At 50.5% G+C, this 22,359-nt stretch overlaps 7 protein-coding genes across 7 annotated transcripts in view; 2 read left to right on the top strand and 5 right to left on the bottom strand.

Annotated features, from left to right (window-relative positions):
* Positions 1-4,559: 4,559 nt before the first annotated feature.
* GUITHDRAFT_122203 (hypothetical protein) lies at positions 4,560-5,590 on the top strand (the record flags this gene model as incomplete). The annotated part of the gene is made up of 2 exons (XM_005818544.1): positions 4,560-4,646; positions 4,712-5,590. 2 exons carry the CDS (start codon positions 4,560-4,562, stop codon positions 5,588-5,590), a joined length of 966 nt encoding a protein of 321 aa, XP_005818601.1.
* Positions 5,591-5,625: 35 nt separating this feature from the next.
* On the bottom strand, positions 5,626-6,340 carry GUITHDRAFT_156530 (hypothetical protein; the record flags this gene model as incomplete). Its single annotated transcript, XM_005818543.1, has 3 exons — positions 5,626-6,034; positions 6,103-6,234; positions 6,289-6,340. Coding segments are annotated over 3 exons (568 nt in total), but the record flags the coding sequence as incomplete, so codon positions are not given.
* Positions 6,341-9,552: 3,212 nt separating this feature from the next.
* On the bottom strand, positions 9,553-11,508 carry GUITHDRAFT_122202 (hypothetical protein; the record flags this gene model as incomplete). The annotated part of the gene is made up of 1 exon (XM_005818542.1): positions 9,553-11,508. One exon carries the CDS (start codon positions 11,506-11,508, stop codon positions 9,553-9,555), a length of 1,956 nt encoding a protein of 651 aa, XP_005818599.1.
* A 422-nt stretch (positions 11,509-11,930) lies between these two features.
* GUITHDRAFT_156529 (hypothetical protein) lies at positions 11,931-12,750 on the bottom strand. Its single transcript, XM_005818541.1, has 5 exons — positions 12,703-12,750; positions 12,518-12,592; positions 12,303-12,469; positions 12,218-12,259; positions 11,931-12,150 (listed from the first exon to the last, which is right to left on the bottom strand). Exons 1-3 carry the CDS (start codon positions 12,703-12,705, stop codon positions 12,368-12,370), a joined length of 180 nt encoding a protein of 59 aa, XP_005818598.1. The 5' UTR covers positions 12,706-12,750; the 3' UTR covers positions 11,931-12,150; positions 12,218-12,259; positions 12,303-12,367.
* Positions 12,751-15,554: 2,804 nt separating this feature from the next.
* On the bottom strand, positions 15,555-16,972 carry GUITHDRAFT_156528 (hypothetical protein; the record flags this gene model as incomplete). The annotated part of the gene is made up of 12 exons (XM_005818540.1): positions 16,904-16,972; positions 16,820-16,862; positions 16,746-16,774; positions 16,598-16,697; positions 16,433-16,494; positions 16,297-16,380; positions 16,215-16,252; positions 16,117-16,174; positions 15,896-15,947; positions 15,772-15,854; positions 15,664-15,701; positions 15,555-15,616 (listed from the first exon to the last, which is right to left on the bottom strand). Coding segments are annotated over exons 1-12 (703 nt in total), but the record flags the coding sequence as incomplete, so codon positions are not given.
* Positions 16,973-17,691: 719 nt separating this feature from the next.
* Positions 17,692-20,577, bottom strand: GUITHDRAFT_156527 (hypothetical protein). The gene is made up of 20 exons (XM_005818539.1): positions 20,550-20,577; positions 20,079-20,132; positions 19,937-20,029; positions 19,830-19,883; positions 19,697-19,783; positions 19,603-19,653; positions 19,473-19,559; positions 19,345-19,428; positions 19,233-19,285; positions 19,126-19,180; positions 19,044-19,079; positions 18,805-18,983; positions 18,665-18,760; positions 18,538-18,620; positions 18,416-18,487; positions 18,242-18,369; positions 18,130-18,194; positions 18,043-18,079; positions 17,924-17,997; positions 17,692-17,809 (listed from the first exon to the last, which is right to left on the bottom strand). The coding sequence occupies exons 1-12, from the start codon at positions 20,559-20,561 to the stop codon at positions 18,939-18,941; spliced, it is 711 nt and encodes a 236-aa protein (XP_005818596.1). The 5' UTR covers positions 20,562-20,577; the 3' UTR covers positions 17,692-17,809; positions 17,924-17,997; positions 18,043-18,079; positions 18,130-18,194; positions 18,242-18,369; positions 18,416-18,487; positions 18,538-18,620; positions 18,665-18,760; positions 18,805-18,938.
* Positions 20,578-21,361: 784 nt separating this feature from the next.
* Positions 21,362-22,359, top strand: part of GUITHDRAFT_122197 (hypothetical protein) — a gene marked incomplete at both ends in the record, with an annotated part of 3,516 nt that continues 2,518 nt past the window's right edge. Inside the window, 2 exons of the mRNA XM_005818538.1 lie at positions 21,362-21,956; positions 22,125-22,339. Of these exons, the coding sequence (XP_005818595.1) occupies positions 21,362-21,956; positions 22,125-22,339 (810 nt within the window). The remainder of the gene's footprint in view (positions 21,957-22,124; positions 22,340-22,359) is intronic.

Genomic DNA, 22,359 nt, shown 5'->3' with positions numbered 1-22,359 from the left:
TTGTTCCTCTTCCCTATTGGCCCATTGAAGTTGATGTGGTACTCCCCTTCGATCTCTTGCCGGAGAGTGCGTCTCCTCCTCCTCCCTAGTTCCCCTTACATCGTTCGAAGCTTGTTCTTTGTGCTTGCCCGCTGGGGGGAGCGATGTGGCCTGCGGCGGTAGTGAGTCCATCTGTTCTGACCTTTCATATGTCCGCAGGTCCACCATGTTTCTCGCTTGCCACGGTTCTTGCTCTCCCTGCTCCATCTCTTGTGCCTGGGTCACCTCTGCTGCTTGCCATTCCTTGTACCCTTTATCTTGCGCGTGTTGTAAAGCTCTGCAGATGCCTTTGATCGTTTCTCGCATGCGCGCTTTTCCTGGATCCTCCACCCAAAGCGCATCCAGCAGCCGGTGCCTCATCCTCTCGAGCCATTGCTGGGGTGGGGGGACGCCTTGCTGCCTACCTGTTTTTGAGATGTCTCGTTGTGTCGGTCTGTTTGTCTTTGCGATCAGCAGCAAATGCAACAGTATCTCCCTGCACCTGCCCGTGCGACTCTGGCCATTCCCAAAGCAAAGGGAACAAGCAGAAGAAATCCTCGCACAATAGCTGGTCGCTGAATGCCTCCGTGACAATCGTCGCCGCGAGTGTGGCTAAGTCCATTCGTTGTGCGCCTTCCAGCTGAAACTGTGCCTCCCTTTGACTTCTGACAATCCCCAAGTCTCTCTCAGCCGTGCTGAGTGAATCAACAATGCGTATTCTTTTTGTGTCAAAATCTGCCATTAGTAGAATCCAATGATTGCCATTCTCTACGCACGGGAATAAGAATGGCTGAGCTGCCCCGGCTAGTAGTCGCTTTGCTCTCTTTGTCCTCCCCTCTTGATCTCTCAAACAAGCTACTATTCTCGGGAGGACAATAGTCCCTCTCGGCGACTCGACCTGGTTTCTAGTTTGCGCGTTCGCGTACCTCTTGTCTCGTAGCCATGCTACTTGAAATCTGTCTTCCAATGGTTCGATACCTTCGCTTGCCTCGAGGATTATCGCCTCCACAACATCTTCGGAGAGAAAGCCAGCTTCTCCCGAGTTGAGTAGCGCCGCTAATCCATATTCTCTGTTTTGTTCCCTTCGACTCCAGGGGATCTCCCCTACGAGGTCGAATGTTTGTGTCGTTTTTTGATTTTCTTTGTCTTTGTTTTTCTCACCTTCTTGTCCTTCCCCCTCACCCTTGTGCCAATTGTCCCACCTGCCCTCGTCTCCTCCTGTTCCTGCGTCCATTAAGCTTGTGCCGCAGGGGGGGAGTCTAGTGACATCCCCTCTGCGTCGTCCGCCTTGCTCCCTTCCTCCGGTTCCTCTTCCATTCCGGCCTCTTTCATCTGTAGTTCAGTGCTCAACATGAACTTTAGTTCGTCGTTATCTCCCAGCATTCCTACCGAAGAGATTACTGTCTCCTCTAGGAATTTATTCAATGCAATGAAGAGCAGGTCAGTCTTAAACTGCTTCTCTTCTTTGGGGGCAAAAGCGCTTTGCTTGCGCTTCGCGACCTTCCATGTATGCTTCTCAACGATTCGTTGGACTCGCTCTTTGAAGCCCTTACTCTGGGTATCCCATGTCGCTCCAGTGCCTTTATCAGCCCATTCTTGCAGCGTGGAGAAGGACGCGTTGCCTGGACTGTCTAAGGCGACCTGCATGTCGTGCACAGCATCGTCAAGACGAAGTAAGGTCTTTCCTTGCTGTTGTAGGTCATTGTTAACTACTTCCGCGATAGCTGTCTTGATCTCAGCAATTACTACCTCTGCTTCCGCGTCGGGCAGGTTTGTTTCGTTGATGATTGAGTTCAGTTCAATCTCTTTCCACACGGTTCCGCCTGCTCTGGTTCCCGGCGTTTGTGATCTGGCTTGGTCAGATTGATCCTGTGTTGCCTGAGGCGACACTTTGAGGTTCAGACTACTTGCTGTCGTCTGGATCTCAACTGTGCCTTGCCAGCAGAGAAGGTGTGTGGGGAATTCAGCCATCATCTTTCTTGCACTCCTTTCACTTCGTAGCCTGAGAATAATTCCAGACCCATCCCACATCCCCGTCTCTGCGTCACATTGGATGTGTACCCGTTGCAGCTCTTTTTCAACCTGTGGGTCCCAGCATGCGACAGACCTCCGGATGTTTCGGATGACTTTGGCTCTGCCCGTTTCGTCACTGGCGCAGATTTTTTCAATCTCACTTCGAGAGAACTTCCCTGATGGCACTGGGGAGGAGATTTGCACTGAGTACAGCATCTCTGCCCCCGTTGCCGTTGCCGCCTCCTGTCGCACAGCATTCTTCGTATGCTTGAGCATAGTCGTTGCTTCCATTTGAACTGAAAACCATTTCAGTATTTTGTCATTCTCTGAGACCAATCCCAAAGTGACTCCTGCTCGATCTTTTCCATGTCGATCGAATGCCTGGAGGACGATGTCCGCTACTTCCAGGCTCGAACAAGTCGCGATCCAGTCTACCTCTCTGTTCTGGTTGACTGTGTCTATTCCTACCGCTGCAAACACCTTCTTTGGCGGCAGGTTCCTCTTGGGGGGGAGGTTCACTGTCATTCCCGCGTTTGGGATCAGGTCGATAATTGCTAGGCCCTGTTTCAAGCACAACTGCCTGTAGATCTCACATATATCACCTGTACTCGAATCATTGAGCTTAAGGAGTTGGGCCACCTCCGCTAGGATTCCGACTCTGCCCATGTTCTCCTTCTTTGGTCGCATCTTGAACGAGATCGGTGGGTTGGCTGCTGGGTTCACTGCTAGGATCCTCCTTCCAGCCACCTTAAAGGTACCTTCTCCTTTCCAGAATTTCTCTGCCGCCTCGTTGCGGACAAAGGTGATCACTGCTGGGATCTCTTCTGCCTTCGCCAGGTCAGGCTTGAGGGGAGCCTTGAAGATCAAACTCCTGCTGTCTTGCGTCTGATCTACGATCAAGCCTTGCTCTTCCAGCTTGACGCATAAGTTTTCAACCTGTCTGGAGAAGTATGCAGGTATCCCTAGTACCTTCATGGTAATCGTCTGCACACTCGTGCCCTGGTCATCATAAGACCTGGCCTCCATCTGCCGTTGCCTGTCTGCTAGAAATTCGGACAGGTACCACTGCCTGGCATCATCACCCCACTGCCCGAGACCTTTCAGACTCTCCAGTGGTGAAGGTTCAGCAAAGCTGCATGTGTGACTGATGGCTTCGGCTAAGGCTTCCAAGGATATCTCTTTGGCTTTCAGAGCTTTGCTCGTCCTGCTTTTGGGATTCTGCCTTGCGAAGTCATCCAGTCGTCGCACAAGCTCAGCTGGTGACGGCATCGTTCCAGTTTCCGTCTGCCTCTTGAGGTAGCTGGAGGTACGGTACTGCACGATCTCGTCAGGGTTCACAATAGATATTGGCCACATGCTTCGGAGCATTCTCAATGGTTTCCCAAGCTTCCGTCGTTCCTGGCGGCTCTTACTCCACCAGCGCAGGGGTACCGCAAATCTGCATGCCAGGAAATAAGGAACCTCTAAACCCTAAACCCTAAACCCTAAACCCTAAACCCTAAACCCTAAACCCTATTATGCCAGGAAATAAGGAACCTGCCAGGAAATAAGGAACCTGCCAGGAAATAAGGAACCTGCCAGGAAATAAGGAACCTGCCAGGAAATAAGGAACCTGCCAGGAAATAAGGAACCTGCCAGGAAATAAGGAACCTGCCAGGAAATAAGGAACCTCCTAAACCCTAAACCCTAAACCCTAAACCCTAATGTGATTTGACCTGCCAGGAAATAAGGAACCTGCCAGGAAATAAGGAACCTGCCAGGAAATAAGGAACCTGCCAGGACCGGCTGCTCTTACTAAGGGCCGGCTGCTCTTACTAAGGGCCGGCTGCTCTTACTAAGGGCCGGCTGCTCTTACTAAGGGCCGGCTGCTCTTACTAAGGGCCGGCTGCTCTTACTAAGGGCCGGCTGCTCTTACTAAGGGCCGGCTGCTCTTACTAAGGGCCGGCTGCTCTTACTAAGGGCCGGCTGCTCTTACTAAGGGCCGGCTGCTCTTACTAAGGGCCGGCTGCTCTTACTAAGGGCCGGCTGCTCTTACTAAGGGCCGGCTGCTCTTACTAAGGGCCGGCTGCTCTTACTAAGGGCCGGCTGCTCTTACTAAGGGCCGGCTCCTAAACCCTAAACCCTAAACCCTCCTGGCAGTGTCTCAACTGAAGCCTAGACCTGGGATTTACTTAATTTATTAAGTGAACGTTTGGAAAAGCGGACATGCAAGCACTACTTGCAACACGTTCTAGAACCAGCGAAGGTGGAGGAAAGAGCATAGGAGCGGTAGAAGGGAGGGGGGGGGGAGGTGACCGTAGAACAGAAGGGTAGCACACCGAGGAACTAGAAAGAATATAAGTAATAGGCTCCCACTACTGTGATATGTATGATCCCTGTTTCGGATTTTTAGCTGGTGCCTTTTCAAAATTCCAGAACGCTTTCTGTATGTGTGTGTGTGTGTGTGTGTGTGTGTATATGTGTGTGTGTATGTTCCTAGAATTTTTTGGCAATGCTCTCTATCGTGCTGACTCTATTGACGAAATAAGATGGGACTTTTTGGCGGCAAGCGAGCATTGGAAGTTGTCAAGGAATACAGCAAGGATGGAAGACCAATCAAGGGAAAAGTTGCAGTGGTAAGTCCTTGAGGCATATATCATATATCAACTCCTCGCTACTGTCTTGGACTCATAGAAATCAGGTGACTGGTGCCAACAACGGTGCAGGATTCGAGACTGCTCATGCTTTGGCGGTAGCTGGAGCGAGAGTTATCCTTGCTGGGCGAAGGTTGGATGCAATCAAGGAAGCAATTCGGAGCATACAGGACAAGTTAGGGAATGCTGAGAACGCAGGGTCCGTGGAGATGATACCCGATGTACCTCTGGATCTGGAGGACTTGCAAAACGTTCGCAACTATGCCAAAGAATTTCAAAAGCTTGGTTGTCCTCTTCACCTTCTGGTTCTCAATGCCGGGGTCATGGCACAACCATTTCGCTTGTCGCCTCAGGGACACGAAAGCACGTGGGCAATCAACCACCTAGGGCACTTTCTTCTCTGTCAACTGCTCATGGACAAGCTTCGTGCTTCGCAACCTGCCCGCGTTATCTGCGTCAGTTCCGAGCTACATCGCAGTGCTCCTAATCCAGACCAAGAATTCTCTAATTGGACCCATCCAGAAAAATACAGTTGGATGGAAGCATATGGCGCATCGAAGCTGAGCAATATTTTGATGGCAAAAGAGCTTGCCAGACGATTTCATGATCAGAAGCTTGACATCATTGCTGTCTCTCTTCACCCCGGCGTTGGTCCAACTGGCCTGGCAAAGGAAGGTTTGTCAGGTGTGTTGATCGGTCTTTATCGAGCGATAGGAGGGATGATTCTCTTCTCCCATGAGCAATTAGCTGCAACTTCTACATTCTGTTGTGTTGCCCCTCCTTCTAGCTTGGTTCCAGGAGAATATTATGCTAGGTGCGCAGTCATGAAGACATCTCATCCTTTAGCTGAGGATGCAGAGAAGGCTGAGCAGCTCTGGAAGAAAAGTGAAGAGCTCACAAAGGAATTCTCTGCACCTCTGAACTGATGCAAAGGTTTCGTGAACAAGAGTGGTGTGCTTTTCGATAAATTCTATTATGTTACATCCTCATCGACCAATCCATATAGAATTCTTGGGCTCGGCTGCTTGTGGAGTTGATTTCCATTCAAGTGATGATGGCAGAAGGGTATTCGATGTAGAATTGCTATCAATTGGTAATGTTTCGTCGTCTGCTTGGTCTCCTTCATCAACATGACAAGCAGAAGCAGGCTTTGACTCCACGGTGAACGGAGTCGGTCCAGGCTTGTCGCGCAGGGATAAGCTTGGTGCACCATCGTCCGAGTCCACATTCTCTTTTACATCAACAAGGTGCAAAAACGAAATCACATCCGAATCATGTGAAAGCTTAGGGTGAGCCCTCAGTTTCTCCAGAAGTTTCTCCAAGTTTCTGCGATTCTTTTCTACAGCCTCGGCTTTGGTATTATTTTTCCTGTGAATCCATGTCATCGATGGCAAGAACGACTGCAGCCGCAGATAGCTTCAGATATCAACTTGCACCTTGTCGCATATACCGGAAAGGAAATATCCAGCTTGCCATATCTTAATTCGAGAGAATCATAAAGATCTTCAAAATCCTCCCATTTCTTTCTACATCGACCATAGGATGCGTCTCCAACAGAGATGTAGTATTTCTGTGCCAAACTATCAGCTTCCCTGTCTCCTGCATTCTTGCGCGAGCATTTTACCGTCGATCGGCTGAAGGAGGCGCGAGCTTGTACCCTCACCTCTTCCGCCATAGTACAACAATGACCCGGCCGACCCTCGTCCCCACGCGGACACGCAAGATACATCGAATCGGCTGTCGAATCGGAGCCTTGAAAAGATGATCGATCCGAATCGGCGTGCGCCGGATGCTGGCACATCACGCCGCGCCCGGGTACAGCTTCTCCGACTTGTGCATTGCGGAGTTGAAGGAAACGGCTGAGTCACCGGGAAACGGGCCTGAAATAAGCGGGCAGTGCCTGAAATAAGCGGGCCTCAGTGCCCGGGCCTGAAAAGCGGGCAAACCCTAAACCCTAAACCCGGGCTAGGATTAACCCATGAGTCAGATCATGCTGCATGCAGTTCGGCCCGGCCCGGCAGTGCCAGCGAGACTAGTCCTGGCCCATGCCCGAGTCCCGGTCTCAGAGTCTTACTATTTCAGTCTTTCTTTACTCAAAGGGCAGATCGGACTCTTTTGCAGCCTGTGACTGCTTTACTCAAAGTTAAGTTAAAAAGCAGTACGAGGACAATCAGGAGTGACTATTTATGTCGAGCTACTTTTTTAGGCTGTCTTTACTCAAAGAAGATTAGGGGCCCCAGCTGTAACTCCAAAGCCCGGCCTCGGCAACACGACTACCGTTAACGAAAAGAGAACTTATCAGGGATAAGACTGAAGCACACACAATGAAAAAGAATCTTTTCGGCAAGAGTTAGGCGCTGCACATCGTCTCATGAGGTTCCATGCATGACTGGACGTGTTCCTCGAGATAGAGAGGTGGATCTCTCGTACCGACGACCCTCGGCTGCATCCGAACCGCCGCCGCTTTTACTACCCGCCCCCGTCCCTACAACCACCCCCAAGTCACTTCACCCCACCCCACAATATATCTATTGAGACGCACATGTACCTGTCAGCAAGACTCATTGCGCCCCTCCTTCGACCTCCTCCACTGCTCCACCAAGTCCGCCCAACCCCGCTCGGACCCTTCACTTTGTTCCAGCAACACAAAAACACCTTGCTCTCCCGCATCACAAGCTCGCTTTCAGCTGCTCTTCTGCATTCCCATCTGAATTGTTCAAGAAGATCAAGGACCGTGGCAATATCTCAACTGTATCAAACCATTCGGTGTCGAGATGTGTCAGGATGTTCCTCTGCCGGAGATTCTCGGGACAGATCCAACAGCATTAGAAGTTTTTCAGAACTTTTTTGGTGCCTCTACAATAGCACAATACGATGTCCCTGAACCCCGTTCAGATTGGTTTGCTTATTTTGACACGGAGAGATCGTTCAAAAGAAACTGGCAGTCCGACGTGAAGGAAGAATGCGACATTGCTACAAGAATGATGTGAATGCGAGAATGTAAACAAAATATATGAATATACCCCAAGAAAATCAGCTCAAAACAAGAAAATCAGCAAGAAAATCAGCTCAAAACAAGAAAATCAGCAAGATAATCAGCTCAAAACAAGATGGATGGATTAAAGGTCCTTATTTTTTCCCCCAAAAAATCAAAAAAGTTGTGTTTGTTCTCAGCTGTTTTGTTTCGGAGGGCGAAAAAGAGATGAGACTACGTTACCTTCAATAGATTGGTTTCATGTCTTCGTTACGAAAAAAACAAGGAATCCTTTTAGATGAAATGCCAATTTAATAGGTAGTAGTCGGTTGTAAATGACAAATTGTGCTACATGAATGTTGTAAGAGAGTTGATATCAACTCATGCAGTTAAGCATGTTTGCGTCACTCTCAATTCATTGTTGGAACGACCGATATTGATCCCAATGATCCATAAAATTGCAAATATACCTCTAATTCAGCAGGTGCTGCAAGAGAAATTCTTGATCCTTGCATTTGTGCTAGATATTTTGAGAGAATGAGCTTTGCAGAAAGACTCCTTCAATGGGACTAGATGAGAGCCAATGTGTAGATGGAGTAGTCCAGCAGACGAGGCTGAGCGGAGGGCGGTATGTTCCGATCACGATTCTGGCACCCTGCTCCCTATCAGTCTCTTGATTGTATCTCACCGTCGTATCGGATCGTTGGCCGTGTCTCCTAGTCTCCTTGAGGTTCATAGCATGTGCTGCACTTCGAGCAGCTGTGGTCATGACTCTGTCGATTATATCCTTGTCCATAAGCAGGTTGAATGTGGCCAGTATGACTTTAGTGTTCTCGCTTAGGCTTGTCATCTCTGCCCGCAGTGCTGCATATTTCTGTTCTTTCTCCTGAAACTTCGCCTTCAGATTTGCCAGGCTGCTTCCCTCGCCAGTGAACTCTGAAGTTCGTGCTATCTCCGCTAGCACAATGCGATTGGACCCTCTGAAGTAGCAGAGCCCATTCAGATTGGTGTTTGCCACCAACTCTCATGCTCAATGTTTTGTTTCTTCCAGCTCTGTGTCAAGCTTCTCTTGATTGTTTTCATTACTCTGTTGTGTGCTAGAGCCACCATGAGCTCAAATTGTTTCCAGGCTAGCTGGACATGTACCCAGCTTTCCTCCTTTCCCTCGCATCAAGGGCAGCATGGAGATGTCGTCTTCTTCCACTGGAACAGCTTCTTCCTCGTTGGTGGAGACCAAGTAATAGCTTGGATAGCTGAGTATGGATTGGCGGCGCTACTCAATTCAGGGGAATCGACCCCTCGTGCGAGGTGGATGGGGCACTGGTTGGAAGGGTGAACTTTGGTGGCCTCCATCAGAGAGTAGTGCAAGCACTCGCTATCTCGGAAGATTTATACAGGGCCTTCCACATCATCGATTTACTACCTTGCACAGAGTCTACGATCAGTCCGATTTCTTCGAATCTCTTCTTCAGCTTCTCCTCTTGGTCGACATACACCGAGGCCTCATGCTCAGTCAAGCTCAGCAGCTGTAGTTGACCGTGGCGAGAACGCGCTGCCCCTCCTGGCCGTCTTCTTATCTCCTTGGACTCGCGTCCACCTCTTGCTGTCATTGTGTAAATCCTCTTTATGGTATGAATTGATTGAATTCAACGTGTTGAGAAAACTGTCGGATCCCTTGCTGCTTCTTGGGAATGCCATGACGATTTGTAGAAAAGGCATCAATGGCCTTGGTTCCCGTCGAAGGCCCAGAAAAGTTCAGTATCGTGAGGTGCCCTCGGATAGGACATCTCTCGTGAGTTTTGATGCACGAAACGAGCACTCCAATTTCGAGGGTCAACGTTCAAAACTCCCTTGCGCACATGTGAAAATCTGTTCAAGTTCTCGCCCAGGAGCAACTATGCGCGGTACTTGTTCTCATTCGCAGGGCTTGTCATGAGTGAAGTCCTTCCATAGCACCTCGTAGGTCTTGGTAAACCTGCTGAGCATCCTGACCTGCTCCAGCATCGACAGCCCTGGTCCTCCTGTCTCTCCCCACTCCAGGCTCCTTAAGACTTCCCCAATCCCTGCCAGCATCCTCTCATCCGATCTTGGCTGCCCCTGGCCGATGCTTGTGCTCCCTCTGGTGATGCTTGTGCTCCCTCTGGTGATGCTTGTGCTCCCTCTGGTGATGCTTGTGCTCCCTCTGGTGATGCTTGTTCCAGCAGCACCCTGATCACCAAGTGCATCCCCTCCGTCATCGGTCCCAGGGACTTGCCGCCGACTAACAGAGCTGCTCGCGTCGACGTCCGGAGCACAAGCCTGCAGCTCCCTGACCGGCATGTCTGCTCCTGACGACGTCTTCGCTCTCTTCCGCCGCACCTCCTCATGTTCCATGCTCTGGTTTCCTCTCCTCTCCTTTAGCAGCCTTCCGCTTCCTCCTACTTCCGGGACCCTTGCATTGATCTCCATTTTTTCGGTTTCCCTATCTGTGCTTCGAGGCATGTGGAACGGCCTAGCCTCTTTCATCGCGCTCGTTATAGGCAGCCCCTTAGAGCCGCCCGAGACTCCTGGAGTTAGCATCCCCGTACGTGCTGGTGCCCACGCACACGGAGGCCATGCCGAACTCGAAGGGCCCTTGATCCCGGAGCTGCTGCTGGACTCATCGTCGTCAGAGAGAGCGAACGGGTCGTCCTTCTGAGGCTGCTGCCAGACGGGCTTGCAAATCAAAGCTACGGGCGCCGTGCTGTCCACCTGCTCTTGGTTGTCATTGTCGTCTTCATCATGCTCTGATGTCTCCTGCTCCTGCTGTATCTGCTGCTCACCAACCTCCTCCTCGTCATCGTCATCGCTCAAAGGAGACCTGCGTCTGTACCTGCCACCATGCAAACCTCGAGGAATGGCCTCTGGCTCGGCATTGTCGTCACCGGAAGATGCCGCATTCATTGTGTCCTCAGTGTCATCCGCAAGATCAGCTCTCAGGGCAGCTGACAGGTTTCGCTTCGCACTCCTCCTCTCCTGTAGCCGAGAGATCGGAAGGTTGTCCGAGTCGGAGCCGCTAGTGCTTGATGGATCTTGGCGAGGCGTCTGAGGGGACATCTTGCCTCGTCCTGGATTCCTCCTGTCTTCTAGCCTCCTGTCGTTTTTCCTCGTCTTTTCGTGCCTTCTTTCTTCCAGCCTCGCGATCGGGACGTTGTCCGAGTCCGAGTCGCTGGAGCTGCAGATGCGAGGTGTTTGTACTCCCGCAAGGCTAGCTTTCTGCCTAGGCTCGCGCGGCACCGACAAGAGCGTGTCATCATAGATGAGGTAGCTGGCAGTCTGAGCATGCAGCTCGTTCGATATCACAGTCTTGAGCACCCGGTCGTTCCTCTCGTCGTTGCATCGCTCGCAGACTCCGAAAAAGAAGGTCTGCTCCAAGTTTCCTTCTCCCGCCATACCTGATCCATTGCATATCACCTGCTTGATGAAGATGCGCCTCCTGCCATGAGCAGGCATGTCTCCTTGCAAGAAGCAGAGGAAGCATCGTCCTCTAGCTCGTGGTGGCTTTGATGCCGTATGCTTGACATGAGTGAAGATGTCGTAGCATGCATCTCGCTGGATCGCGAGAAGCTTCTCATCTTTGATGTTGAGAGAGGGGGTGTATCCTCCTTTCTTGCTTTTTCTTACGAGGTAGTGACGCGTCTGGTTGCTCCCTCTATGCATCTTATCCATCCCCGTCAAGGTGAGTACCTTGAAAGTGCAGTTGGTCGGGACTTGAATGGGTACCGGTTTATGATAGTGTAGGTGATTGCACGAGAAGGGCGAGACTCTGCTCGACATCGCCGGGGGCTGAACCTCCTGCTCCTCTTCTCTCGCTTCGTCACTACTCAACGTGTCGTCCTCCTTGCTGCGCATAGTGCTGTCGCTTTCGCCACTTCCTGGTGGCCTGCCTTCCCAACTTATAGAGGGTTTGGGGCCTGGGGGGTACCTGCGGGTAAAGTACCCCTTTCCGAGGTTCCCTGTATGCGATTATACATCAAAAATACTAGAAAACCGTGCTATCGGGGTAGGTGGGTCGCCCTACCCACCTACTGAAATCATTCATCCGGGTTTGAAGATTCCATCCACCCCACCCATGAATGTTTTAACCACGAACTTCTTTGTGAGAACGCTGCAGGCACGATCGGACTCCGGGCCGGGCCGGACCTGATTCGGCCGGGCCCGCCGGTCCAACCCAAGCCGGCCCGATACTAATTGCGCTGACTCAGGGCCCTCCACCTCCGACCAGCCAAGAAAAGGAGCAACGGTGGCCAGGTTTTTGTAGAGCATATGCCATTCGGATAGTATGTTTCATTCCACGTCGTTTCTCTCGGCTTGTTCACTTCGCTCCTCTTCGTTCCTACTTCGAGCTTCTGCAACTTTCGATGCGACGATGTCAAGCGCCTCCAGCACCTCAGAATAGAGTCAAGAGGTCAACAGGAACCCAGGGCAAGGCACCTGCACTTGGAGCTCGTCCAGCGCAGCCGTGTCACGACCTGCATGTAGAGGAAGGAAGCTCTGCGAGAGGAGAAATAAGCTCGAGCTCGATTCTCTCCTCCACTACGCCATTTCTGGCACTACGTACCTCGACTACACCATTGCTGGAGCTGACAAGGACAGGTTCATCCTACCCGAATGTTAGGAGGAGAAAAAGTACAAACTTTGACTACCCTTGTCCGAGCAGATCGCATGATGCCAACGCCATGCTGCAGCTTATAATGAAGTCAGCTTCCTCCTACTCACTGTCCGCACTCACCCCGTCCTTCCATTGCCCCTCCAGCACACTTCCGTCTGGAAAGTAGTAGGCTCCATGCCCATCACGATGACCAGTATGAAACTGAGAAGCATTGACTCATTGCTTGCCGTGAGGGCGCAAGGAGTAGACCTGGCCCTCGTAGGATGAGCCGTCAGGGTATGTCTCGCTGCCATGCCCATGCGGTCGACCCGAGCGAACGTCTCCCTGCAAGCAACAAAAGTCATCCTGACCTTCACCTTGTTCCTCCTTTCATCTCCCACCCTATCTCTCCCAATCCATTTCCAACCACCTTCGTGCACCCGAGCAATCCTCACCATGAACCAAGTCCCGTCATCATTCTTGAGCTCCCTCACTGACGATGCGTTCTTCTCCTCCTCCTCCTCCTTGGATTCTTCGCCTTGCCACTCCCCAGGCATGTAAACTCCTCCTGGCCCGACTTGTGCAGCGCTTGGTCCCTCCTCCAACCTCAGGCTATCCGAACTGGAGGTAAGGAAATCGTCCTTCCATGCCGACGGCGAGAAGGCAATGTTACCCGTCAGTTCTTTTGTGGTCTGCAATGAGGGTCAGAAATGCTCTCCAGTTTACAACAAGATTTCCTGGGTCAAGGAATGACCCTGATTCTCCTCCTCCTCTGCATCCTCGGACGTTAGTCCCTCTTCCTCGTCTTCGTCCTCGTTCTCCTCCTCTTCCCTCTCGAGCTGCCAAGCATGAGGCCAAGCATAACAGAAAATAACAAGTTCACCCGTTCAATCGCCTCTACCTCCAGCTGCGCTTGGACAAGAGCAACATCGCTTCGCGAGGCCAAGCCCTGCAAGGGGTGGGGAGGTGGATAAGTCGCGATAGAGGAGGACGAAAGAAGAAACGATTGAGACGAGGAGGAAAGAAGGAAGAAAGGAGGAAGAAAGAAGGGGAAAGAAGAAGAAGAGAGGAGTAGAAAAGAAGAAAAGGAGGAGGAATGGAAGAGGAAGTTACCTCGGCCTCTATGAGGTCAGGATCAAGAGGAACACCTCCCGTGTGATCTTTCCTCATAAGATCCGCGATCACACCTCGTAGTACTGACCGCTCCATCATCAGCTGAACCAGCATGTCAGAAGCGAAAAGAAGCATGGTACAGAGGGAACTGAAAGAAAGACAAGGAGTAGGACGAGACATTGCGTGGAGGGCACAGAAAAAGGAATCGCCATGGTAACGAAAGGATAACGAAGGGAGGAGGAGGCGTCGAGAGCAGGAGAAACGCGGGCATTATTCGACCTGACGTATGCTCGCGTCGGTCTGCTGTCGAAACTGCCCGTAGCAGCTGAGCATCGGAACAGGAGAAGAAGCAACGGCAGGTACTCACCTCCTCGTGGGTTTGAAGGAGCGCGTCCATTTCCATCTTGACGAGGTGAAAGCGCTGAAAGCTAAACGAGGGTCAGAAGAACGAGAGGTAGGAAACTGGAGAAGAGGAGAAGAGCAGGGTAAGGAGATAGCTCATAGAGAGAAAGACAAGAGCCTCACAGGTCTCGCATGACCTCCAAGAGCTCAACTCTTCCAGCAGGCCTGCCTGTTGTCAGGAAAGAAATCGAGGAAGGACGAGGTAGGGACAAAAAAGGACGAGGAGAATGAGTCAAGTGAGACGTACGAGAGCTGCAGAGCAATGAGCTCAACTGTTCGAACAAGACGAGAACTGCGATGATGTTATTGCCTCCCCTTACACTTCCTCTGGAGACTCTTCCTTCTGTCCTCCTACCTATCAAACTTCCAATCCAACCTGCATCCGACTTGCCAAGTTCGCAGCAGGCCTATCTCCTCCTTGTGCTATCACTAGCTCTATCTGACTGCTCCTCTCATCTGCTACCGCCATCTCAATCCTTCTTGTCCCCTCACGTGGTAAAGGCGTCTTCTCCAAGGCTCTCGTCGTCGCTTTCATCAGATGGGAGCTCTTTCCTCTCTCCTAACATGCTCTCTGACAAATCCCCTGCGAGGCGTCAGTGGGCAATCCAGACATCACTGACATACCTATGGCGTGAGAACTCTGACGAATCTGCTGGAGGAGAAGCTGCTGTTCCCGTGCCACTTCATCTGCATCCTGCTCCATTGTCACCCTCTTTCAACTCAGTTCCTCGGCTCTTCCTCCATCATCTCCTCATCCTCTCAAGCCACACCTTTCGATCCTGACCACTTCCTGTCCTCTTCGAAGACGCAGGCACCTTCTCCTGTACACATCGCTTGACGACAAGAAGTGGAAGAGGATAGCAATAGCAGGTAAGGAGGTGTATCGCAGAGTCACAGATGGCTGTGAAGAAATCAAATGTAGAGATTGAGAAGGGAGAAAGGGAACAAAACAAAGAAGAGGAGAGCAGCTGGTGAAATCATAGCCGGAAAGGAAGGGCAGACAACCACAAGAGTGAGCAGTCCGGCAATGACTTCGTTGCTATGCTGAAGGAACTGAAAAGAGAGATGTCAAGAGAAGCTGCTAATGACAAAGGAATCAATGAGAATAGAGCAAGGGAGGAGCTTTCAGCTCATGAGGAGTTTTTTTTTACCTGCTTTAGTTTCTGTTTTGTCAGCTTATCGGCTGCTGAAATTTTGCCTTGCAGTCTGACGTTGTCGTCCTTGAGATCCTGTAGCTGACCTGCCAATCTCGTCATCCTCCTTTTCTCCCTTCAAACGTCCCATCTCTCTCCTCCTCCTATTCCGCTACTTGACATCACCTGCAAGATCCAGTAGAAGTGTCCTGGCGTAATCAAAGTAAGTTGAGTCAGCGGCAACCAGTTGGCTCGAAAAATGTGAAAAAGCAGAAACAAGAAATAGACGAGCGTAGAAAGAAGCCAAAAGAATGGAACGAAACCAAGGTGAGCCATCAACAGAATGAAGAAACAGAGGAAAGGTAAACAAGGATGCAAGAGAAGTCAAGGGTTCAGGTCTAACTTGGCAGATTTGAGTCTTTCTTTCATCTTCGCAATCGTTTGATTCGCAAGAAGCTGCTCAGCCTGCTTGACATGTCAACTTTAGCCCTTCGCTCCCATCAACATTTCCTTCTTCCCATCCCACACGAGGACCTCCAGCTCCTTGTTGAGCTCTAGTTCCCTGCCAATAGATCAGCAGGCATCTGTCCTGCCCTGCCCTCCTCATCCTCACTTTTCAAGCTTCGCTTCTCGTTTCCTGCTGGATCTCAGCGCGCTCTCCAGCTCCGCTAGATTCTCTTGTCCTCCAAGCTCCCACCCATCTGTTGAGGCTCTCGCGCCCCTGGAGGTGAGGGCTGCTGAGCAGGCGGTGAAAAAGTTCGTAGATACCTGCGACTACCCAGCTGTGGCTCTGCCGACATGACTCGCTGAGAGATGCAATAAACTCAGAGGGAATCAAGATAAGAAGAACATGGAATTGACAAGCTGTTCACTCACGCGTTGCTCTATCTCCTCCTTCTTCGCCAGGGGTGCGCCAGCCGTAAAGGGTCGATCCCTCCTCTTCGTGTCTGTTTTCTGCTCTGCTCGAGGTCAGCACGATGACGAGGGCCAAGGTCCTCACCATGCAGAATCTCACTGAATCCGCTGGTCGACCGAGGTCTTTCGACTGATAGCTGTTGTGTTTGTATCATTGTCAAAGAAGAGAAAGCGACGAAAGTTGAGGCGAAGTTCGATCAAACCAGTGAAAAGGAAAATGAACAGGAAGAATAGATTTTGAGGAGCATTACACAATAAGAATGCGGAGGAGGGGGGGCAGAGCGAGAGAGAGGGTGGGATATGTTCCTGGCTCAATCGCTCGTTTTCCTCTCTCAGATACTTGTTTTGCTGGGTCAGCTCCATGCTGAAGACCATCAGAGGCTGCCAGCTGCCCATCTCTTCACCTTCGCGCGTATAGCTTGCGAACGATGTTCTCCGCCAGCTGATGCAGGGCTGTCAAGCTGAGACTCGCGACAGTCGCAGTACCTTGAGCTTGTCCTTGAGATCTTCATCAGCCTTTCCTGCTGCATGCAAGGCCTCCGCAGGAATGTCGTCGTTGTGCAAGTCGCCCTTAGCACGGGGGTCAAAAGAAGCAAACAGAGAAAGCAAAGAACAAATTCACCGCATCGTCCACAACGCAAAGTGGATCTACGTCTTGGTTCTCGACAAGGTCTCCGAGAATGAGCTTCAACATCGATCAGACGAAAGGAAGAGGCTGCAGATAAGCGATATGCAATGCAGGAAAACGATTCAAGAGCACGGGCGAGGAGCACGAGGTTGAGATTGACCTTGGCCCGGTACAGCTGGCGGATGAGCTGATTCGCAGCTCGCTTCCAGGAGCTCAGGGACGTGAACCCTCCCCTGGCGATGCTGACGGCGTTGACAGCCTGAGACTTGTGTCAGTGTTGGCCGGACGAAGAAGAAATGATGCAGACCCTGGTATCATGAGCTCGGGACATTGGAGCTGGGACTCAGTCAGAAGTTAGATGCTGATGTAGGCGAGGAGGACCTGAGACTTGTTCTGTTGCTCTTGGTGTAGCATTCATGGCCGCCTGAGATCATGTGAAGAGAGAAGAGGAGAGTGAAATGTTACCTTTCCTCTCGAGACTGTACGAGCCCCCCAGAGATAAGGGCTCGAGTTAGTCTTGGACGCCATCACACCTGTACAATGTGAATGATTGGATCACAAGTACAATGCGAATGATCAGCCTCTTTCACATCTTTGCTCTGGTCGTCATTCTCCTTCATCTCTGTTCCCTCCCTTCCTCAACCCTCCCGTTCCTTCTCCTTCCCCTCCCGGTATGTAGGTTTCGTCAACGGCCTCATCACCCTCATCACCCCCCCCGATGAAACCTGCAAAGGGGGGTTCACAAGGTAGTCGGGGTCTGTAAAAGCTTGACAACCTCAATATCGGGGGGTGGGGTGGTACAGGGCGCACCAAGAATGCGAATCGAGGAAGGCAGTATGGAGGCAGCAGGTCAAAGATGCGGAGGAGAGGAGAGGGAAGGAGGACACAAGACATAGGATGATGTAGTGATATGTAGAACAGACGATATGAAGCTTTGAAAGCGGGAGCAGAGAAAAAAACTCACAGCCACAACCAATAGGCCAAACAAATGACGCAGACAATGTCGGGGCGCTATAAAGTTGAATGCAATGAAGCAAGGAAAAGTGGCTGAGACATGAAAACTGATGTCCTACAAGTCAATGGACCAGCATGCATGAGACAATTGCTGACGGAATCATGGATTACATTGAGACAGCTATGGAACCTATTGAGAAGAGTTGTGGTGGTTTTAGTTACGACTTTGGATTATTCAGAATATTCAGGATTTTTTTATCTGAGAACAAGAGTTGGGGGATTATGACAAACCAATTGACAGGTTCCACTTGATGCTGGCGGCGAGCAGCGCTTGCCCTCCTTCCTGGGGCTCCTTGGGCTATGTTATTGCTACCCCAAGAACCATGCCTTTGAGAATGCAAGCTGACGACGGGATTGAGGTCATCCTTTTACTTGAGTGTATGTGGTAAAGAGAGATGGAATAGCAAGGAATCATGAGAGAGTTGTAGATGCCAACTCCTATTGCCTATCATTCTTTGACTCCTGGCGTTCAGAAACAAAACAAGAAAGTAAACTGGAGCAGCAAGTTCCGTCAGGCTATGGATAAGAATCCTGGTCGATCAGAAAGGTCAATGCGTGTTTTGTTCTTGATCGTTCAATAAATTTGCCAAAGGCTCGGAAGGACGGAGCAGGAGGAAAGATACAAGCAGGTGATTGAATGAATTCTGGGAATCTGAGGTTAAATTCTTCTTTCATGCAGGTCCTGGCAGTCAATCCAAAAGACGTCGATGCTCTTTGTGGCTACGCATGTTTTCTTTCCACGGTTTCCTTCTCATCTAGCCAGTCACAAGTTTCACTCATTGGATCCAGGTTCGCGATGATTTTGCAGGTGCTGCAGAATTGTACAGCACTGCGGTCAAGACCGATCCTTCCCGCGCAAGGAGAATTACTGTGCAGTTGTGGGCAGATCTCTGGGCGATGAGAATGGAGAATGAAAGGTTGATAGATGTTGGCGTCAGTTTGCACGGCTCATCTCCTTCTCAGATCCGTGCGAGTGAAGGATGAGTGGCTCGATTTCTTCCGCAAGATTGACACGGATGGACAAGGGAGACTGGAGTATGACAGGCTGCTATTGCCTGAAACGATACTGAATACAACTGCTGCAGCAAGAAAGTAGTTCAAGATGCCTTGAAGCAGACCGAGCTTATCTTATCACCTGAGGACCTTGAGGCAGTCCTTCAGAATAATCAGGTAGAATTCTAAAGAATCTGGCTAGAAGCTAAGATGAATCACAGGTTGTTTATGAGAAACTTGCGGAATCCTTATCGAAAGTATCTCCTCCAACTCCATGGTCTAAAGCGCAGATGAAGCTGAAACAACTTTGGGGAGGTGTTGTGCTGTGCATCCTTTACTCGAGTTGATGAAATGCTCAGTGCTTCGAGCGAAAGCGGAGGAGGTGCTGCTGAAGGTGAAGGTAGTCTAGAGTTGTTTGGTCATCATGAAAGGACACATTCTCACTTCGTCCAAGAACTTCTTGCTCGTACAAGATGAATAAATGTTTAGGTCATCATAAGCCAAGAAGAGAACCAAAGCTCTGTGATGTTTCCCCCTCCTACGCATTCATCATTAGTGGCCGACTGTTCTCTTTCAAGGAAGATACGAGGGGCTGTACCTTCATCTTCACCATGGTATTACGCAGCACTCCAGACTGCAGACCATCGTTATGCTCCCATCAACGAAGTTGCTCTCATGACCGAATAATCATTCAGAACCTTTCGCAGTTTTGCATTTTCCATGAGAATACGAAGTCTGTCATGTCGGAATCTTCAGAAAGCACGAAAGATTCAATTACAAGCCTTACGCTTCAACATGCAGTCGGCTTTCCACAGGAACTTGAGCTGCTTCTTCCATCACCTAGAACCAGCCTCACCAAAGAATGCTTGAGGATGTGAGATGTGATTATTCTCAAGCACCTTTTCAATACGCTCATTGCTAATCTGAATTGTAGTCTGAATATTGGACGCAAGGTAGGTTTGTGAAAGCTTCTTTAGATCGTTCTTGTTTGCCGCATTACTTTTCGATGCATGAAATTGAAGACTACCTGCTCAAGCTCCTTGCGCAGATCTCGTATCACTCTTGTAAAGTTTTCTTCGAAGAGTTTTCGTTGAAAAAGTGAATTTGCAATTTCCTATGAAAACGTCAGATGTGCTGATACACGTTATTTGGTAAACTTTTTGGGTCTCTGGCGCCTCCATAGCTCTCATCTCGTTAAGATCCAAATCCTGACATCAAGTTTAGGAGGAGTGTTTGACGCAGATTACATACATGAAATCCATTTTCTTCCTTGATTGCCTGCAATTCTGATCGCAGAGTCAAAATCTCCTTGTTCAAGACTGCTTTTTGAACGTTTGCCTATCAAAGGTGTCAAGAGGTGGTGCACAGGAACACCAGAGCTAACATTCTTGATAGTTTGCTCTTTCAATGATTGCAGTGTCTCGATCTCTTCTCGCAGCTGAACAGCCATGCAACAAGTAGGTCATGCAGATAATTTTAGTGTGAGTGCACCTTTTTGACCGCCTCTTCGTCATGCTTGGAGGCCTCGGGTGGGACGGAAGAGGCTCGGAGCAAAGCGACTTCTCTCCGCAATTTGACGATCTCCTGTGTATCACACACTTGAACAATCTTCGTCATCAATACAAACTTGGACCTGAGCAAGCAGCTGCTTCTGAAGCTCGCCTGATGCGCGCAGGGGCTGACCTGCCTGCAACATTCGTCACTTTGGAAGGGAGCACAACAACTCAAAGCTGATTGCAAGTAAATATCAAGTCTAATGCACTATTTCCATATCGCTTTGGGGGGGAAGAAAGCAGTAGTAGAATTATGTTTTCTTGAAATTTCAGCATACACAAACATTTAACTTCTTGATATAGCGCGGCCAGATCAATGAAACATTTAACTTCTTTAAATAGCGCGGCCAGATCAATCAGCAAATTTTATTTCACGGGTTGTAAGCTGTATATGCTACAATCTGCTTAAACTCGGAAAATTCATGACTAGAAAAGAACTCAAATGGGCCTTTATTGCTCTCCTCACACCTCCTCGCCCCCCTAAGCCTCCGTCTCCTCGTCTCTCCTCCTCCTCGCCTCCTCCTCGCCTCCAGTGATCGCTGTGTACTCACATCATCCGCCATTATGTGAAGAGTCGCCGGTACGCGGCTCAGCAGTAGTGCCGTGCCCTCTGTCCGGCTAACTTCCCAATCTGAGTGTTTGATAACATTCACCGGATTCTGTCCAGTTGCAGGCCGTTACATGGCCGTTACAGCACTTTGACCTGACGGTACGGTTCTAGCAGCACTGTAGCAGATTCTTCCGATGTGTGACAAAACAATAGAAACGTTTACTCAATGTTCAACTCTCCAGTACTATCTTTACTCAAGCGGAAAATTAAACTTCCACGGTCAGAAAGAGTACCGTTTCTTGCGATTTATCAAAAAGAATTTTGTCTTCAGTGGACGTGGGGGTGCTCTAGGTGGGGTCCTTTTGAGGTGTGCAGTAAGGGTGCTTATCAGTTTTATACCCAAGGGTACCTCACGGGATCAGGGGTGGTCCAGGGCGCCCGAATGCAAGGGTGGTAGTCATGAAGCCTAGTCAATGGTAGAAGCCTGACGCGTTGCCTACAGCTCTTGCCTTTCAGACTCAAATTCTTCTCCTCCCTTGCCTTCCTCTCCCTTGCCTTCCTCTCCTCTCTCCTCTCTCCTCTCTCCTCTCTCCTCTCTCCTCTCTCCTCTCTCCTCTCTCCTCTCTCCTCTCTCCTCTCTCCTCTCTCCTCTCTCCTCTCTCCTCTCTCCTCTCTCCTCTCTCCTCTCTCCTCTCTCCTCTCTCCTCTCTCCTCTCTCCTCCTCTCCTCTCTCCTCTCTCCCATCCGATCCTCTCCTCTGCTCTTCTCGTTTCCCCACCCCGCTTGTCTCCTCTACTCTATCAGAAGACCAAAATGGCAGCAATATTCTTCGCATCTTCTCGTCGACAGGACGACCCTATGCACGCAAATATGCAAGCCAACGAAAGTTTGAAGAAAACAAGCTCCTTACCGAGATCCAGCGGAGAAGAACAGCAAGAATACAAACTAGCAGAATGCGGCAAGCAGCTTCGATCTGGCATCCTCGAGAAGAAGATCGCTGGTACAGTCGTCACATGGAAGACACAAGGCGTCGTCCTCACCGACCGCATGATCTGCTTCCTCAACGACGATGGCGTCATCGAGGACGACGAGACCGTGATCGACTACATCCCGCTGCATGAGGTGGTGCAGCTGATGATGGAGGGGGAGAACAAGAGCGAGCGCGAGGAGAAGCTTTGCCTCATCATCCGCACGGTAGAGGGAGGACACAACTCCGGGCGTACGTACGTGTATCGGATGAAGACGGAGGCGGAGTGCCTTGAATGGCACAAGGACATGTCGACGGGGCTGAAGCTGGCGATGAAGGCGAAGCGGCAAGAGCAAGAGCTGCAAGAGATCGGGGACAGCAAGTATCTGTGGCTGCGCTTCAAGGCGAAGAAGCTGATCAAGGCGCGGACAACACACATAGGTAAGCAGTGAGAAGGAAGGCAGGAGGAGAAGCAGGACAAGCAAGAGTAGGAGGAAGTGCAGAGAGGGAAGGCAGACACGTCGGTACTGACGGGTGCGTGCAGTGATGTCAGTGCTGATCTTGCTCAACTTCTTAGGCAGACACGTCGGTACTGACGGGTGCGTGCAGTGATGTCAGTGCTGATCTTGCTCAACTTCTTCGTGGATGTGTACGAGGCCGAGAGCCTGCCCGAGGCATCATCAAGCGATGGAGTGTTTGTGAGGACGGTAGGGATACTTGTTACAGCTTTCTTCACAGTAGAGGTGTCGGTAGCAGCGTTCGCCATGTCCGAGAACCACTTCAAGCCCTTCTACTCAGACCCCTGGAACATCATGGACCTCATGGTCGTCGTTGTCTCGCTCGT

This window comes from Guillardia theta, assembly GCF_000315625.1.
Source record: "Guillardia theta CCMP2712 unplaced genomic scaffold GUITHscaffold_295, whole genome shotgun sequence".
In the NCBI taxonomy this organism is placed as follows: domain Eukaryota; class Cryptophyceae; order Pyrenomonadales; family Geminigeraceae; genus Guillardia; species Guillardia theta.
Note: the sequence above shows the minus strand (reverse complement) of the source record. Positions and strands in the feature narration are given on the sequence as shown.